The sequence below is a fragment of the Saccopteryx bilineata genome, chromosome 3 (assembly GCF_036850765.1).
Source record: "Saccopteryx bilineata isolate mSacBil1 chromosome 3, mSacBil1_pri_phased_curated, whole genome shotgun sequence".
In the NCBI taxonomy this organism is placed as follows: Eukaryota; Metazoa; Chordata; class Mammalia; order Chiroptera; family Emballonuridae; genus Saccopteryx; species Saccopteryx bilineata.
The window spans coordinates 214,833,564-214,852,158 of NC_089492.1; the positions used below are offsets into that span (position 1 = coordinate 214,833,564).

An 18,595-nucleotide genomic window follows, 5' to 3' on the forward strand; every position below is an offset into this window, starting at 1 on the left:
TCCTATGAACAATGTGAACTGAGGAACAGAATTGAGACAGAGGAGGGATCAAAGAGACCAGAGGAAAAGAGGACAGAGGGAAAGGGGATGATAGGATGGGATAAACCTGAAGGGAAGGAGGGAGGGCTCAATGGGGAGGGGGGGCAAAGGAGATGTTGAGGGAAATACGGGGGAGGGGGGATGCATTTGGGGCGACACTAGAATCTATGTAAACACGATAAATTAAAATCATTAAAGAAAAGAAAAAAAAAGAATGTGCTGTTTTAGTTTTCATAAATTTCAACCAAATTTATGAACCCAAACTAAAATGTTAAGACTTCTTCAAAAGGAAACTAGGAAATTTTAAAGGTATTCTTGGTAGTATTATAATTCCAACATCTTCCCAACATATTATTAATTTTGATATTGCTGATGAATTAATCAAGGATAATGTAATTTTTTTCTTTTTTTTCTTTTTTTTTTTCTTCTTTTTTTGTATTTTTCTGAAGCTGGAAACAGGGAAGCAGTCAGACAGACTCCCGCATGCGCCCAACCGGGATCCACCTGGCACGCCCACCGGAGGCGATGTTCTGCCCACCTGGGGCGTTGCTCTGTGGCGACCAGAGCCACTCTAGCGCCTGAGGCAGAGGCCAAGGAGCCATCCCCAGCGCCCGGGCCATCTTTTTGCTCCAATGGAGCCTTGGCTGCGGGAGGGGAAGAGAGAGACAGAGAGGAAGGAGAGGAGGAGGGGTGGAGAAGCAAATGGGCGCTTCTCCTGTGTGCCCTGGCCGGGAATCGAACCCGGGACTTCCACATGCCAGGCCGACGCTCTACCACTGAACCATCCGGCCAGGGCCGGATAATGTAATTTTAAATTAGAAATATGTTTCTTTTAGGTATCTGAGCATATAGCAAGGTAAAATACATTATTAGTTTTTATTAGTGAAGGGACACGGTAATTGCATCATTAAAATTTCTCATGTCATTCTTTGATTTTTTGTCTTGAATTTCTATATACTTTAAATATTGTTGAAAGCTAAATTTTCTCCTTAGATACTTAAATTAAATTTTACTAGATTAGTATTTTCTGCTCAACTCTGATATGCTGCTAGTTAGGATCAGAAACACAATCTGTCTCAAGGGCAGTTTGACAGTATGTATCAGAAACTTTTAGATAAATTTACATTCTGTTACTTTATCAACTTGAAATCTATGGATTAATCTTAAGGAAATAATTGGGCAAGGATGTATGAAGATTAATACACAAGAACGTCCCCTTGCTTATGAAAGCAAAATATTGGAAACAACCTAAGTGCCTAACATTTAGGGATTAGTTAAATAAAGAGTGGTATATTCATATACTGGAATATTAAGAGCTATTAAATGATCAAATATGTCTACATTTTTCATTTGGGAAAATTATAACAATAAAGCATAGCTATTTTGGCCTGCTATGTGAAGTTATATGATATTGGCAATTAAATACTGGTGAATGTCTGTGAAAGTGACTAATTTTTGTTTTGTCATTATTAAAATTGAGCCCCCACTTTGTAATTGAATGGCACTAGAACTATGTGTCTCCTGAGACCACTCTCAGTTTGTTTATTTTAAGCATGTAAGGTGATATTCTTACCTTCCATTTGCTATGGCAGAGAGACCGTGTCTAATTCATTTAAAAGTATCATCTTATCATTAAAATGTAAATTAAAAATAAGACTGCCTAAGATTCATTTCCGTCTTGTACTACTTCAAGTTGATATCTGATATGTTTATCCTGAGTCTGTATGTGGTATTGGATTAGAGAATTTACGAGAACCTTAAAAGCTGGGGATTTCTGGTAAGCGTTGCTGTTAGAGCCACTTCTTTGCCAGCAGTGAACTGCGCACTGCCCAAGCCTACTGGATCTCCAGCAGTTACATTGCAGCCTCATTCCTTGTGAAAGGGTCCGTGGTTATTCTCCCCAGAAGCTAGATTTCCTGGCCTTCAACTCCAGTCTCCTTGGATAGGACCGTTCATGGCTATCCTCAGACCCTTGTGAGGCAGAACACCTCGGTCCTCCTACCATGTATAGATGGATGGGCAGTCCATGAGCCTCTGGGATCTAAGAGATCTTGTCCTGATATTCGTATTTTCTTTGTTTGCCTGATACCCCAATATGGGGTCTACTTTCAGACATGTGTCCTGAGGACTTGCTCTCACTTGGCAGGTATGTTCTCATATCCTTGGATGTCTGCCCAAACTCTGGATCTCAGTCCTGCCCAGGGAGGCCTGTCCTTCCACCTCCCGCTGTGTTGAAGGGGCCCACAAAAGGAAATTGACCCGAAGTGATTGAGTTGGAAAACTCAGCAAACAAATTCACATTGGTACAGTTTGGTTAGGAGAATAAGAAAGAAGTACACAAAAAGGTTAAGGAAGGAGTGTGGAGACCAGACTCCAGCCCTGTACCACATCTTAATGAGTGTTGTCATTGTAGCTTGAAACCAAAAGATGGTGAAAGGAGAGTCAAGAGTGGAATCAGAGTGGTAGAAAACTGATCTCCTGGGGAGGCCGTTTTGTCATGTGAAAAGTAACTCAACACCGTTATCTTGACAGGAATGTGCCTGCCATTACCAACCTGCCTTTGATTAATGGACAGAACCCATAAATAAGAAATTGGCTGCATACCACCAGGAGAAAGCATTGAAATGTTGTGCTGTAATTGTTACCAATACAGAGTGGATATTGCACAGTTCAGAATATTTGCCTTTTTAAATTTGCTGACATTGCTGCCTCCATGTTTGTTTATTCATTGATTCATTCAGCCAGTCAATCAGCCAGCAGTCAGCAGGTACCTGTCACAAGGCAGCCAGGAAAAATGGGTCCTGGGGTTATAATGGTAACATATACCCTCCCTCACTGAGCTTGCACCTAGCCTGGGAAACAGACAACAGTTACCAATGTGAGATAATGCTGTGACAGGAGGTCAGGGGCTGGGGTCCTGGAGCAAGGAACATTTACTGAGATCCAGAAGGGCTGAGAGGAGCTGGCCAGACAAGGTCTTTGCAATGTTAGCTGGTGGTTTATTGACTTTGCAAAGAATGATATTTGTTTCTTCTTTAAATTTCTTTCTAGGATGTTCAGTTCTTCTCCACAATGAATGAGTGTCACTATGATAAGCATATGGACTTTTTTTATAATAAGAGCAACCCTGACGCTCCTGATGAATGGACAGAAACGAAGCTTCAGATTGTTTTATGTGTTGGAACTTTTTTCTGTGTGTTTATATTTTTTTCTAATTCTCTGGTCATCGCGGCGGTGATTAAAAACAGAAAGTTTCATTTCCCCTTCTACTACCTGTTGGCTAACCTAGCTGCTGCAGATTTCTTTGCTGGAATTGCCTATGTATTTCTGATGTTCAACACTGGCACTGTTTCAAAAACGTTGACTGTCCACCGCTGGTTTCTCCGCCAGGGACTTCTGGATACCAGCTTGACGGCCTCCCTGACCAATTTGCTGGTTATTGCTGTGGAGAGGCACATGTCAATCATGAGGATGCGGGTCCACAGCAACCTGACCAAAAAGAGGGTGATATTGCTCATTCTGTTTGTCTGGGCCATTGCCATCTTTATGGGGGCGGTCCCCACGTTGGGCTGGAATTGCCTCTGTGACATCTCTACCTGCTCTTCCCTGGCCCCCATTTATAGCAGGAGTTACCTCATTTTCTGGACAGTGTCCAACCTCGTGGCCTTCTTCATCATGGTTGTGGTGTACTTGCGTATCTACTTGTACGTCAAGAGGAAAACCAACGTCTTGTCTCCGCATACAAGTGGGTCCATCAGCCGCCGGAGGACACCCATGAAGCTAATGAAGACGGTGATGACTGTCTTAGGTAAGGGGAACCCAGTGATCCATTATTTTTACTCATTCGGCAAATATTTATTGAGCACCTACTGTATACAAGGTACTTACTAAGTCATAGGAATGCAGCAATGAACAAAGAACAGACATAAATCCTGCTTCGAGCTTATACTCTAGTAGGGCAAGGCAAAATGAGTATTCTAATAGGGATAGACTAAATAATTTTGTAATACAGTTTATAATAGAATTTATATAATAAGAGATTGATGAATCTTACTGGGAAAAATAAAGCAGGGGAGGGAAATGAGGAGTGCTGAGTAGGTATAGTTTGCAATTTTAAAAAGTGTTGTGAGGGACTTTTGAGCAGAGACGTGACGGTGGTTAAGGAACCAAGCATGTATATGTCTGGGGAAGGGCACTCCGTGCAGAAGGTGCAGTGAGATGGGGCCCTGAAGAGAAGGAGGCCAGTGTGGCTGGAGTAGAGAGAACAGGGGAAAGGAGAGGAGATGAGGTCAGAGATCCGAGGGGGTAGGGTGGGGCAACTCACATTATGGAGGGCTGTGCACTTATCATAAGGACTTTGGCTTTTGTAAGTGAGATGAGAAGCCATTGAAAGGCTTTGAACAAAGGAGTGACGTGATCTGACCTGGGTTTTAATGGCATCACTCTGGCCGATGTTTTCAGTAGGACCGGAGCAAAAGCAAGAGCCTTTCTTATGAGGGTATTTCAGTACTCGGTGGAGATAATAGCGGTGGGGACCCAAGGGCAGTTGGGAGGGATGAGCTACGGTCAGATTCTGGGTGTTGCTAGAGGTAGACTTGATAGGATTTGCTGGCTGGTAAGTTATAAAGGAAGGCGAGAGGAGAAGGGGAAGGTGGGGAGTGTTATTTACTGAGATGGGGAAGACAGAAGAGGGAGAGATGTGGGAGGGGGGTCAGGAGTTTGGTTTTGGACAAACTAAGTTTAAGATTCGATTAGACAGCTCTGTGGAATCCCTGAGTAGGCAGTTGGACATGTGAATCTAGAGTTCAGGATTTAAGTGCTGTATGTATTGGAGAGTCATTGAGGTAGGAAGTGGTATTTACACCACAAGACTGGATGAGCTCATTATGGAGAAGAAAAGAGGACCAAGGAATGAGTGTAAGGAGCAGGGGAAGGCAGGAATCAACCAGCAAAGAGGCCCCAGAAGGAGCAGCCAGAAAACCCAGGAGAATACGGTGTCCTTGAAGCCAGGAGAGGGAAGCCCCGGGGGAAAGGGAGTGACAGCACCTGGTGAGCTTGTTGGGTTCAGCAGAGTGGGAGTATGTCAGTGACCTTGAGAAGACTAAATTAGTGTAGCCAAGAGCCCATCCAAGTAAAATGAAGAAAGGGAGGAGAGACTTTAGGACGGCTCCTGAGAAGTTTGCATTGCCTGTGCACCCCGTACCGAAAAGATACATTTGTGTGAAGAAGATTCCCTTCATTTTGTTTTCTCTGTGGTAGGTGGCCTGTTGCCCCCACAACCCCAGTCCTGGGTTACAGGTAGAATTTGTGACGTGTGGGCAGACAAGAACATTTGTGGTTTCACAGGCCTCGTACATTAGGAGGCCTTTCCTCAGCATGTGTGGTGACTGCAGCAACAGGGACCGTTGGTGAGAGAGCCGGGAGTATATTCCTGTCAAGTCCCAATGCAGAGGAATTATGGAATGAAACATTGGAAAACAACTCACATTAGAGGGTGTGGGTTGTATGTGGTGTGGAATGGGAACCAGCACAATGCCTAAGTCCTGAAACAGCTAGTAAGACTTGGAGATCTGCACATACAGAATATGATTTTTATAATAATTCCCAACTCAGGATTTATTTTAGTTAACAAATAGTTAAGTAATGTTTAGTATGTGTCAAACATTCTCCTAAGTATTTTATGTATATTAACTTTAATGCTTATGGCAACTCTGTGAGGTAGGTACTATTTATTTAAGCTATTACTGGTGGAACTAAGAGTGACCAGTTGGCCTTTGGGGTTCACATGTTTAACACCACACTTTGCAGCTGATTATGATTTGTTTGGACTTTTTACTGGTCTTGTCTTTGTTCTGCCTTCTGCTTTGACCACTTCATTCTTCTTTGAGTGCCTTGACAAGAACATAGACAAGAATAAGAAAAGGAGGGGTCAGTTAATCAGTGTTTATACTCCTGAACTAGAGAGGATATTTTTGGCGAAGAGTAAAGTTTGTTGTTTGTTGGTAGTGTGAACGCTGCTACTCTTCTTGCTTAACTTGCAAACATAATTGTTTGCTTGGCTAGGTGTCTTGAGAAATTACCTGCCTGGGTTTTCCAGCATGTTACATTCACACGCAGCATGAAATGGAGAAGACTTCTGTAATCCTAGGAGGAGAGAATAGGACTCTGTGAGGCCCTTGTGGTCACTGGCTTCAGTTTCGTGTGTGACTTTGTCTGGAGTATGCGGAAGGATTTAAAACAAAGCCGCCGTGTGGTTTTGGTAGGTATGGTATTGGATAAGAGGGAAAATAACGGAATAAACAGTGAAATTGCCAAATAGGATAAGAGAAGTCGTGGCACTGAGATGGAACAACGTCGGGGAATTGGTTGATGACAGGAAGACAGTTTGGTGCTGAGGAATTGAGGAAGTCCCTCAGCGGTGAGACAGAGGGATCTGGTGGAAGACGGGAAGTTTGGGGACAGGGAAATGAAACTGAACAGCTAGGTGGGATGAGGCTTTTAGACCTGTCACTCCTGATTTCTTTGGGAGCAGAAAAATTTGGTTTCTACCCTACCTCACAGGTGTGATCTGAAGCACATCAGCTCACCTTTTTTTGTTGTTAATTTTTTTCATATGAGGTGGAATGGGTAATATTTAAGTTCTTTCAAAATTAAAAAATTCAATGATCCTATTGTAACAAAAAGTAACCATAGCCAACAAGGAGTTCTGTGGACTATGTATCAAAGCACAGACTATTCTTCCTTGAGAACACCTACCATAGTATCTCCTTAAGGGAGGAAACCCCTCAGTTGCTCTGATACTCAGTTGCCTGAGCCAAGTGTCTCCCATATGATAGAATATCAGAAAAATCCACAGTGCTGGCATCTACAATCACTGTCACTCATTTTGAATATATGGAAATTTATAATGATGACATGATTTAAACATCTTTATAAGAAAATGCTAAACCTTTCTATTTACTCCTTGCTATGTATGTTGTAAGAAAGGTTAATTTAAGGTTAAAGTTTCTTTCTTTTTTTTTTTTTTTTTTTTACAGAGAGAGAGTCAGAGAGAGGGATACATAGGGACAGACAGACAGAAACAGAGAGAGATGAGAAGCATCAATCATTAGTTTTTTGTTGTGACACCTTAGTTTTTCATTGATTGCTTTCTCATATGTGCCTTGACCGTGGGGTTAAAGCAGACCAAGTAACTCCTTGCTAGAGCCAGCGACCTTGGGTCCAAGCTGGTGAGCTTTTGCTCAAACCACATGAGCCCGTGCTCAAGCTGGTAACCTCGGGGTCTTGAACCTGGGTCCTCCGCATCCCAGTCTGATGCTCTATCCACTGTGCCACCGCCTGGTCAGGCAGTTAAAGTTTCTTATAAACACACCTTCTTTTAAATATTAAAAGGTTAATCAATAAGTACATCTTAACTGTTTGTTAAATCACATATAAGCAAAGGTTGTATGAATTCAGTGAGCTGAATCTCATTTTGGTAAAGAAAGAAAAGATGGACAGGTCTGTAGAGTTTGGGGAAGGCTTCTTAGAGAGCTTGGGATATTATCTGAAAGGATGAGTAGAATTTGTGTGGGCAGGAGGGCAAAGCATTCTCAATAGGAGGAATAGTGTAATCAAAAGTGTGATGGGGCCCTGGCTCATTGGCTCTGCGGTAGAGCCTTGGCCCAGCATGTGGAAGTCTTGGGTTCAATTCCTGGTCAGGGCACATAGAAGAAGTGCCCATCTGCTTCTCCACCCTTCTCTCTCTCCTTTCTCTCTCTTTCTTCCCCTCCTGCAGCCAAGGCTCCATTGGAGCAAAGTTGGCCTGGGCATTGAGCCCCTCCACGGCTTCCACCTCAGGTGCTAGAATGGCTCCTGTTGCAACAGAGCAATGCCCCCAGATGGGCAGAGCATTGCCCCCTAGTGGGCATGCCGTGTGGATCCCAGTCAAGTGCATGTGGGAGTCTGTCTGCCTCCCTGCTTCTAATTTCGGAAACACACACACACACACACAGTATGACAGTAGAAACATCTAAAACTTTTGCAGCACCAGAGGGAAAGGCCTGTGGAGCCCAGATGTTGTAGTACAAAGGGAAGTAGCTCAGCTGTGAGCTGGCAAAGTTTAGTTGGCCATCCTCTTTGGAAGGAGAAAGGTAGACCAGATGATCTTTGTGCTTCTTTCCAGCTTTAAGTTGTTGCTTGGACACAGAAGCATACAGAGCTGGAAGGGGAGCAGATTCTTCCCTTGTTGAGGGAGGTGGTAGTAGTGATGATGGTGATATGAATTTTAAATCTGTGCATGATTGGAAAGGCATGTAGTCATTGTGTTCCCATTTCAGCATCCCTGAGGCAGAATGCTTGCTCACTTCTGGGTTATGATGTGTGATGGGCCCTTTATATGAAAGAAGTTGCTTATTGACTGTTCTCATCGAAAAGACGTTGGGGACCTATGATCTTACTTTCCACAGGGCACCAAGGCCCTGCCTAAGAAAGAGGCTTGTATTTTGAAATTCTACTTGTCAACATGGCTAATCATCTGCAGCAACCAAACACACGAGAAACCTCACGTGGAAACCTCTCATTTATTGTCAGACAACACGCCTTGTAAGCTGTACATACAGGGGTGTTTTGTTTCCCAGAAAATGAGCTGAACTTCCTTCTATTTTGCAATGTCTTGAAATGTAAAAGAAAAGGAAAGTTGAAAGGATGTGTGAACCATACTTTTGTTGATTTTTTTAGAGAGGAGAGAGAGAGAGAAGGAGGGGGAAGAGAGGGAAACATCAACTCATAGTAGTTGCTTCTTGTATGTGCCTTGACCGGGCAAGCCTGGGTTTCGAACCTACAACCTCAGCATTACAGGTTGACACTTCATCCACTGTGCCACCACAGGTCAGGCTATAAACCATACTTTTGAAATCTTCCATGAACCTTCCTGTCTCTTAGGGTGGTGGTTTTCAAACTGCAGTTTGTAACCTACTAGCAAGTAGTCAAATCAATTAAGAAATTTTAACTGACACTTTTTTAAATGGCATGAAATAGAAGAGAAAATATCTGAGGGCATTGCACGTAGTAGGTTTTAGGTATTGCTTTGTAATGTGTGTGTACTGGTTTATGATATAAAATGTATTTTTTTATTATGGGTTATGATCAAGAACGTTTAAAAAGTCATGGTTTTAGGGTCAAGGGTTTTCTGTTTTTTGTTTTGTTGTTGTTGTTTTGCTAATAGGAACTGAACTCTTTTAAAAGATGAGTCACGTTATAGTTAAGGAACTTTCAAAAGTTTTGCGGTAATTGAAACAAGAGCTGGATGATTTTCCTTCTGGTATCTCCCTCCCACCTCTCCACTTAGATCCAAGCTAAATCCTCTTTGTCTTCTTTCAGGGTAGAGAGGAGGGAGGCAAGGTGGAGGTAACAAAGAAACAATAGTCAGAGTTCTCTTGCTAGGAACTGGGTGAAATGGAGTACCATTATGAGCCCTGCTAGAGCCCAGCTAATAGTCATTCACAGCAGTTCTGCAACACTGTGTCCTTTTCTGTGTTTTAATACATTGTCCTCATTCTGTCTCACAGAAATCCTGCAAGGTCAGTGGGGATGCTGTCCCATGTTCCTGCCACTCCCCTAGATGCACCCTGTACTCAGCTATAATTAATTATTTACAGTTCCTTGTTTTGCATCCCTACACCTTTGCACTTGCTAGCATACCTTTCCTCTGGCTCTGCTGGGGAAACTCCCATTCGTCTTGGAAGAGCAACCCCAGGGCCTATCTTCTCTGAACCTTTCTCTGCCCTCCCTGTGTCAGTCTGATGGCCACCTCCTTTGGCCCACCTCTAACTTGTCCATACCTTAATCAGTTCACTTAATTGTTTGCATGCCTTTATTTTGAAGTAGAATATGTATTCTTTGAACTCAGAGACGGTGCCTTATCTATCTTTGCATATCTAATGTGTAGCACACTGTATGTAGCACCCTTGTTGGGATTACAACAGAATGAATAAATAAGGAAATTGAGGTGGAAGGAAGTGAAGTGGCTTTTCAAAAGCTGGAACTATAACTACAACCTAGGTTTTCTCATATCCAGCCTGGCCTTTGGCACACTCTGGGTTTGACGTGCCTGTGAGGTCAGAAGGGCCAGGGAATGAGTGAGTGTGTCATCTTATAACACGGGAGACTGAGGTCTCAGAAGACTAAGTGGTAGTGCTACAATGGGGACAGGAAAACAAAGGAACATTTGTTGAGTGCCTACTATGAGGAGGTCTGCATGTGACCTGCTTTTAGGTTTTTATTTCATTTAATCCTCATAACAACTCTGCAGATCGTTTTACAGATGAGGAAACTCAGGTGGACTTATGCATCTTGCCCATTGACCCATACTGGTATAAATAAAGTTAATACTCATTTTGTGCTATGTGTGATCCTGAACATCTTCCATGTTTTATTTCATTTAATCTTCGTGACAGCCCCATGAGGGCAGTTTTGTTATTATTACAAGTGGAGGAAACTGAGGCTCAGATGGGGTTCAATGTCTTGCTCATGATTAGAAAGAGAGCTGAGACTGGAGTCCAAGCAGATTGACTCCAGGGCCCTCTCTCCAAGGTTAGTTAGCAGCCTTTTTTAACTGGTGGAGCTAGAACCGCATCAACCAAAGTAATGAGGTTTGTAACTTGTATGTCCCTTGATTTCTAGTTAAGTTTATTTCTGGAGGTTCTAGCAGGGGAGTGCAGCTACTCGTATACCCTTGACCGAAGAACGGTCCTCTCCTCTAGCGGGGAAGGTCGTCCTCTTCGACCGAGCGCACAGCTTCGGGAGGGACGCACATGGAGCCGTGAGGGAGGCAGGGGACACCCGCCTAGCAGCCAGATCAGCCGAATCAACCCTGGCGATCAATGGGGTGACAGATGTCGCAGCCAGATCGCCCTCACATCCGTTACATTTGTTTCTGTAATGTCACTTGAACTCTCAAAGTATAGCTCGCTCTTGATTGGTTTTAAAGATTTTGCGGCATGATTGTGACTGTTATGATGGTATCTCCCAATCTCCAAACTTTATGTTCACTAAAGTAAATGGCAAGAATAGGGGCTTTGAAAAGAAAAAGAACAGGAAAAAAAAAAGAATGGGGCTTTGTAATAGGGATAGAACCAGATTTAAACTCTGGGTTTGCCACTTCCAAGTTGTGTGGCCCTGAGCAATGTACCTAACCTCTCTGTGACTTCGTTTCTCCATCTGTAAGCTGGGGATGATAGCACCTCTGGCATGGCAAGGTTTTGAGGACACAGTGAGATAATGCAGATGAAATACCTATGTGCTTGGCACATAGTCAGTACTAAGGAGAGTAAGCCACTCTTCTTAGGCCTTAATTTAATCCTTAAGAATCTTGTCCAATATTCAAACAGAGTACCTTAACCACCAGAAATGTCACAGGTACTGTAGAGATGGAGACTGGAGGCCTACTGTTGGTGCCATCATGATGGCAGGTTTTGTACTGTGGACAAGTAGCCAGAGGAAGCTAACGGAGCGTACTCTGCAGAGGCTACCTGACAGCTGGTGAATGGCACCACTTGGTCCCTGGGAACAGGGCCAATCTGAACATGTGGTCAGCACAGAAGAGCTCTGTGCTTGCATTGCTAGTTCCTCTAACCGCCCCCCGCCTCAAGCCCCAGGGAAATTCTGTTACTGATTCCTGTCTCTGACAGATGATCTTTGCATTAATAATTCATTTCACTTTTGCAACACTTATGAATAAAACATTATAAGCAGGACCCTGACCATCAAGTGTTAGCTTAATAAGAATCCCATAATATAGCACCAACATCTTGTGTGTAGAGTTCCAAGATAGTAGTCATAAGAAAATGTCCTCATCTTGCTAATGAATCCTACCGGATGCTGAGTTGGTCAGGTTCTACTACTTACTACCTTACTGGGATTGGAAATTTGCCTTTTGTCTGGAAAGAATGGGGACCAGAACCCAGATCTTTGATACTGTTTCTGTTTTCAACCTTTATCAATGAAATATTCTTGCTCCATTTACAAAAGGGGGGAGGGGTGCACACACACGCACACCGCACACACAGGCACATGCTCAAGCAGAAACCGGGAACCCGAAGAAGCTAAGCAGAGCCCCAGGAAAATTTGAAACATTTGTCTTCAGCTTTTGTGGCCTTATAGTGGCTTCTGTATCACAGGAGCCTGCTTTCAATGTTTGCTGCCTTTGCATGCCTTAGTAATCAAATATCTGTTAAAAAAATTAAAGCTTTGTCTTAAGAACTGTTGAGTGAAATGGTCAGACTGTTGGCACGCAGGAGCCCTCTTGTTGCTGTGCAGTTCTATCAGAACACCTAATTCTTTTCAGAGTCAAGCCACCCAGGCACCAGTAAGTACTTAGGGCATTGACTCCAGGGGGTGTTCATACTTTTGTCTTGGAACAGCTAATCCAAGGAGCACCTCTCACAGACGCTTTTCCCATGCGCTGCAGGACATTGCATCAGGGGCCCCAGGGCAAACTGTACATGAGTGAGTGCAGAAGTATGATCTCCTCCCAACTGCTGCTCCCAGCAATGCTCTTTGACAGCCCGTCCCTTCCGGGGGATGACGGTGACTGAGAAAACCGCAGTCTCTGATGTTAGGGGGAGATAGCTTCAAATTTAAAAAAAAGAAAATTGTATATATATCACTGTACCACCTTTTCAAATGGTCTCCAGTTGTTGGCACTTCCACCACCAGTTTCGGTTCTGCCCTTCCCCTCTGTCTCTCCTCGTGTAGCCCTGTGCTATCTCACCTCGGGCTCTTGGTTCTTGGTTTTCCCCCCCTGCTTCGCTGTTGCAGAGGCTTCCCTATGCAGTCAGCACAAAAGCCATTTTTCCAAATCATTGTTATTGTTTCCAGTGTGACCACTGCTTGCCCTCTTCCATTTCCTCCACGTCTCCGTCAATCCTGTTCACCCCAGTCCATCCACCCAGCCTCCCACTTCCAGTCACTTCCCTCAGATCTTTCTGCTGGTTTCTCTTCTTCTTAGAAACCTGAAACCCTTCTCTTCCTGGAACAATCATAGAATAATTCCCGAGTGTGGGTTACAGAAACACTTCTCAGTGTCTCCCTCTCTCCACCCCCCCAACATTGCTGAAATAATTGACAAATAAAATACTATTTAAAGTGCACAACACAATGATTTAAGATGCATATACATTGTGGGATGATTACCAAGATTAAGACAATTAACACACCTCACATTGTTAATTCTGTTCTTTTTGTGGGTATGTGTGTGTGGTGGGAATACTTAATATGTACTCTCAGCAACTTTCAGATATACAGTACCATATTATAAACTGTGGTCATCATATTGTACCTTAGACCCTCAGAATTTATAAGTGAGGTTGTGTACCTACAACCTCATTCCTCCCCACCCCACGGACAGCCACCACTCTGCTCTCCAACGCTCTGCGTTCAGCAGCTCCCGCCTTCCCCTCAACCCGTCTGCACCGTGGCGCTCACACAGCGGCTCTCATTCCATGTTTTTGAAATTGGCTCTTTCTTTTTCCTTTAGATGCCACATATAAGTGATAGCATATCGTATTTGTCTTTCTCTGGATTATTTTACTTAGAGAAGTTTCATTACCCAATTACATCCGACTCTTCTGCCAGTACTCAGGCCTCCTGGAAGGTTTCGAGTTCCAGAACTCAGGAATGCCCTCTGTGAGGGCCTCGATTTCTGCCAAAGGAGAATGTGATTATTACCTGCCACGTCTCCAGGCTAACACTGGGAATGGCGCAGTGTGTGCTGACTCGTAATATAGTTTGTATCAAATCCGTGTTAACACTGTTGTTACTTTTAAAATTTCCACTGGGGACTGCTGAATCTAGTGTGTAGCTAAAGCAAACAGGTTGGGTGGGAAAAGAGAGTTAAGGGTGTTTGCTGAAACCCCAGTCTGTCACAGACCTAGGGATCCACATAAAACCCAGGAAAAAGGGCAGGTGACCCAGTAGTATTGGCTGGGGACACCACAAGCAAGCAGCCCTTCCCCCTGTCCTGACAGTTGTCCCTCCTGTCCAGCCACCCGCTCTGCCTCCCCAACCAGATGGTATTATAACTCTGCAGAGTGTGAAAAGAAAGGATCCCATTACCTTGAAGAATCAATAGCTGTTGAGAGATTTGCCCAAGTTCACCTTATAATTGCTGGTGTTGAGGCCAGAGCTCTGGTCTACCTAGTTCTGCTTTTTCTGGGGGGTCTCCCTTCTTCCTTGGTGAGACACACCTGCTTGGATGCCTGAGTGACAGTGATACACAGCCTGGTTTGTTTGTTTCCATCAAGTCAGAGAGGCTACTGCCCAACAGCAGGCCTATTTTATCCTTTATGTTTTTGGAACAAGAAGAGATTTCTTTTTTTCATACTTACTTATCAAAAACATTTAGTGAGAACCTGCTTGATTTTAGGCAGTGTACTAATTGTAAACTGTGGCCTCTGCCCTGAAGGCGCTAGGAATCTGTGCTTGCTCTCGCGTTTTATGGCTACCAGGAGACATCCAAGGTTTACGAGTCAGTGATTGGTTCATGTGTGAGACAGATTAGCCAGAGGCAGAGCTCTAAGTCGCTTTTTGTATGTATAGTTTATAAGGAATCCCTTTTGTAGGCTTATCTGAGGAAATAGGAAATGTACCACCAAAAAATAGATAATAAAGAATATACACGAGGGTCAGGTGAGGGGGTCCAGGCAAGAGTTGCTGGGCATGTCTGTAGAGGCCTTCTTGAAAAGTTAGGATTTGAGCCAGATCTCAGTATAAGTGGAGAGGACAGGGCAAGACATTGCAGATATGAGGAAAGGTGGGGGGGGGGCATGCTCATAACTAGGGAGAGAGATCAGGGTGAGGAGTGGGAAGGGGAACAGGGCAGACTGATTTCTGGAGTAAGCAGTTTGTATAGTAATGGCCATCTGGTTTGAGAGGCATAATGGAGCTAGAGAATAGAAGGCCATCGTATTCCAAGATGGTGTGGACTTTATTGTCAAACACCTGCAGAGAGCAGGTGTATATCATTGGTGTGTGAATTGGGCCTGGAGTAGGTGGGATGCATAGGGAGGGTGGCACCTGTGGCTACTAGATAGATTCAACTTTCGTTAAAACACCAGATTAAATAGACCTGTGGCCAGTCTTCATCCCACAGCTAAACGGTGAGCACCTGTAGCATCTGGAGAGAACCGACGGGTTGAGAGGAAGGTGGGAGTTGCTACACACTGATCAGAGTTTTAGAAAGATGGCAGGTGGGTGAGGGAGAGAGAGGAATCGTGATGGAGACTGCCCAGGGCTCTGTGGGTCGTAGGTGGCTCAGGTGTCAGAGAGGCAGAGCTGGCCTGTCATAGCAGGTACTGCAGGAAGGTACATCTGTCAGCAGCAGGCTGAGTCTACTCAGGGAGGGGGAGCAGCCAGAAAGGCCCAGCCGGGGCTGCCAGGCCGGGGCCGCAGGACTGCTGAGTGTGACTCTGGCGGGAGGCAGAGCTGGAATGAGCATGTGACCAAGGTCAGATAAACCTGGATGCAGGAAGTAGCTATTCATCCCAGAAACTAAGATTCCTTAAAGCCTTTGAGCTTTGCCCTTTCTCACCTCCCTGCTAACATCACCTTCTTGCTTCTTTTTTTTTTTCTTTTTGTGACAGAGACAGGGAGAGAGACAGAGAGAGGGACAGATAGGGACAGACAGAAGAAAGGGAGAGAGATGAGAAGCATCAATTCTTCATTGCAGCTCCTTAGTTGTTGATCTTGTTTCCTTCTAACTGAGAAAATAGAAGTCATCTGGCATGGATGTGCCCAATGCTCCCCCTTCCGCAGCTTAGCCAACCTGCAAAGGGCCCCTCCTCCCTTTAGCTTCCCAGAGCCACTGCTTCCGCCTTCCCAGCAGCCAGCTCTCATCCTTATTCTTGCTCTTCTGTGTATGTGACCATTAAATACAGCCCCTGACCTCTCCCGCTTCTAACTACTGCTCCATCTCTCCTTCCCTTTATTGTCCTACTACTGCCTCAAACCGCGGTGGACTGCCTCTGCCCCTACTGAGATGGTGCTGGTGAAGCCAGCATAGCCCTCCCAGTTGCCGAATTCAGTGATCTGGCTGGACTTCTTTGTTGTCTGGTTGCCTGCTTCATGCTACAGTGTGATCATGTCTTTCCCCTGCTGCTCCTTCTCTTTCTCTTGTCCTGTCTCTCCTGGAGAGGAGAGAGAGAAGAGAGAGAGAGAGAGAGAGAGAGGGAGGAAGGGGGAGGAGCAGGAAGCATCAACTCCCATATGAGCCTTGATCAGGCAAGCCCGGGGTTTCGAACCTGTGACCTCATTGTTCCAGTTCAATGCTTTATCCCACTGCGCCACCACATGTCAGACAGAAATGGGCATTTTGTTAAAAAGGCAAAAATAGAAAGTATCACTAAGGATATTAAGATAAAACGAATAATTTTCATATATCTTCTCTGCTCACACTTGTGCCGCATTGTCCCATTAGACTTTACTTACAAAAAAAAAAGTTTTAAAGATAATATTATTGAGGATTTCAAAACAGCCACAGCAGAGTGTGAAGCCAAATACAGGCTTCACAGTGACTGGATGGGCCACACGTACAACCATGCGGCTGGCTGCCGACTTTAACCCCTTGGCCTTAACTAACCCAGAACCAAGTTAATATGATGCAGGGCACTTTGGGGTACTAGGTCTCATCGAATTTGCTCCCCCAGGATTAGAAGGGCTAGCCAGGTGCATTGTCTCATGAGCTATCTCCTCGATTGTGAGAGGTACCATATTTCCCCATGTATAAGACACACCTTAATTTTGGGGCCTGAAATTAAAAAGAGAAAGTATTAAATAAAGTTACTGAACTCAAGTTTTTTGTTGTTGTTGTTTTGTATTTTGTTTTTGTTTTTTGTTTTGTATTTTTCTGAAGTGAGAAGCAGGGAGGCAGAAAGACTCCCACATGTGCCCAACCGGAATCCACCTGCATTACCCATTGAGGGCGATGCTCCGCCCATCTGGGGCTGCCGCTCTGTTGCAACCGGAGCCATTCCAGTGCCTGAGGCAGAGGCCATGGAGCCATCCTCAGCACCCGGGCCAACTTTGCTCCAATTGGAGCCTGGGCTGCAGGAGTTGAAGAGAGAGAAGAGAGAAGGGAGAGGGGGAAGGGTGGAGAAGCAGATGGATGCTTCTCCTGTGTGCCCTGGCCGGAAATCGAACCAAGGACTTCCACACGCCAGGCCGATGCTGTACCGCTGACCTAGCTGGTCAGAGCATATTGAACTCGTTTTATTCATCATTAAACAATGAACACAAAGACAACAAGCATGAAAAAGTGGGAAATGCAAGTAAAAAAATCTACAAGCACTGTATAAGACTCACCGAGGTTTTAGGCCCCAAATTTTTCAAAACAGAGTGTGTCTTATACATGGGGGAATACGGTATTTTCTTAGGGGCCTCTTTGTCTCCTCCAGGGCAGATGCCTGTTTCCAGGGTAAGGCTCCTTATCACCGGCTTGAGCACTGATGGGAGGTAGACTGAGGCTGTGTGGCTGAGACTGCAGGGCTTCTGCTTACAGCTGATACAAACTGGGTTCACTAGTGAGTCAGGGAGCAGTCTGTTCTTGCTTTTTGTCTGCTCCGAGCCTGCCCACCTGGGCCCAGGACAGGGCTTATGCAGCAAAGTGTTACAGCCAGAACAGTCCCTCTCCTGACGGGGCTCACCTCAAGAACCCCACAAATAGGCCTCACATGAAAGGTCAGGACTTTTCGTGTGACTTGAATAATTCCTGCCTTGGAAGGTCAACGTTTTGCTCCCCAGGATGTGCTCCAAACTCTTGGATTCTGGGGCTCCTTATGACAAATTCTCCTGTTCTGTTGAAGAGTCTGGGCTCCAGAGGAGTTATCTTGAGCTTATTTCTGAGGGCTCAGACACTGGAAAGCATGTAACGAAGTTCCTAGGCTCTGCATGGCCACCATATACAGCTGCTGCAACTTGCGGGACACACGGCAAATTTACAAACGCCGCCTCAGAGTGGAGTTCAGTGCACTCTGCTGGGGCCAGGAACCACCAAGAACGCTGAGGGGGCACAGCAGACCCCAGTTATCCTGGACACACTTAATGGAATCTTTATGGAGCTTAGAAGCTAAAACTGGCTCTTCAGTAGCATGGGGTGGACCCTCAGAAAGACTACAGGTGCTCATACAAGAGGTTAATATTAATTTCTGACGTAATAACTGAACTCTCCTTCATTTGTTCAAACGTGAAGGAGAAATACCGTATTTCTTCATGTGTAAGGTGCTCCCATGTATAAGACGCACCTTAAATTTGGGGCCTGAAATTTGAAAAAAAAAAAAGTATTACATAAAGTTATCGAGCTCAAGTTTTATTCATCATAAAATTCATACAACTCATCAAGCACAAAAAAAGCAGGAAATGCAAGTAAAAAACTACAACCACTGAATAAGACGCTCCCAATTTTATAGACTCCAAATTTTTCAAAAACAGGTGCATCTTACACATGGGGAAATAAGGTACTGTTCTTCTGCTTTAAGGCAACTTGCAGTTCAGGGAGAGTAGCCCTGGTGTGAGTCTGGAGAAC

At 44.6% G+C, this 18,595-nt stretch overlaps 1 protein-coding gene across 3 annotated transcripts in view; it reads left to right on the top strand.

The window, feature by feature from the left end:
• Positions 1-18,595, top strand: part of LPAR3 (lysophosphatidic acid receptor 3) — an 88,323-nt gene that overhangs the window by 33,858 nt on the left and 35,870 nt on the right. For 2 of the 3 annotated variants that reach the window (XM_066268773.1, XM_066268775.1), the window contains exon 2: positions 3,091-3,847. In XM_066268773.1, coding sequence (XP_066124870.1) covers positions 3,112-3,847 — 736 coding nt within the window. In that variant the 5' untranslated portion in view covers positions 3,091-3,111. Of the gene's footprint in view, positions 1-2,185; positions 2,385-3,090; positions 3,848-18,595 lie in introns of all 3 variants that reach the window. The other variant, XM_066268774.1, reaches the window with a different exon arrangement.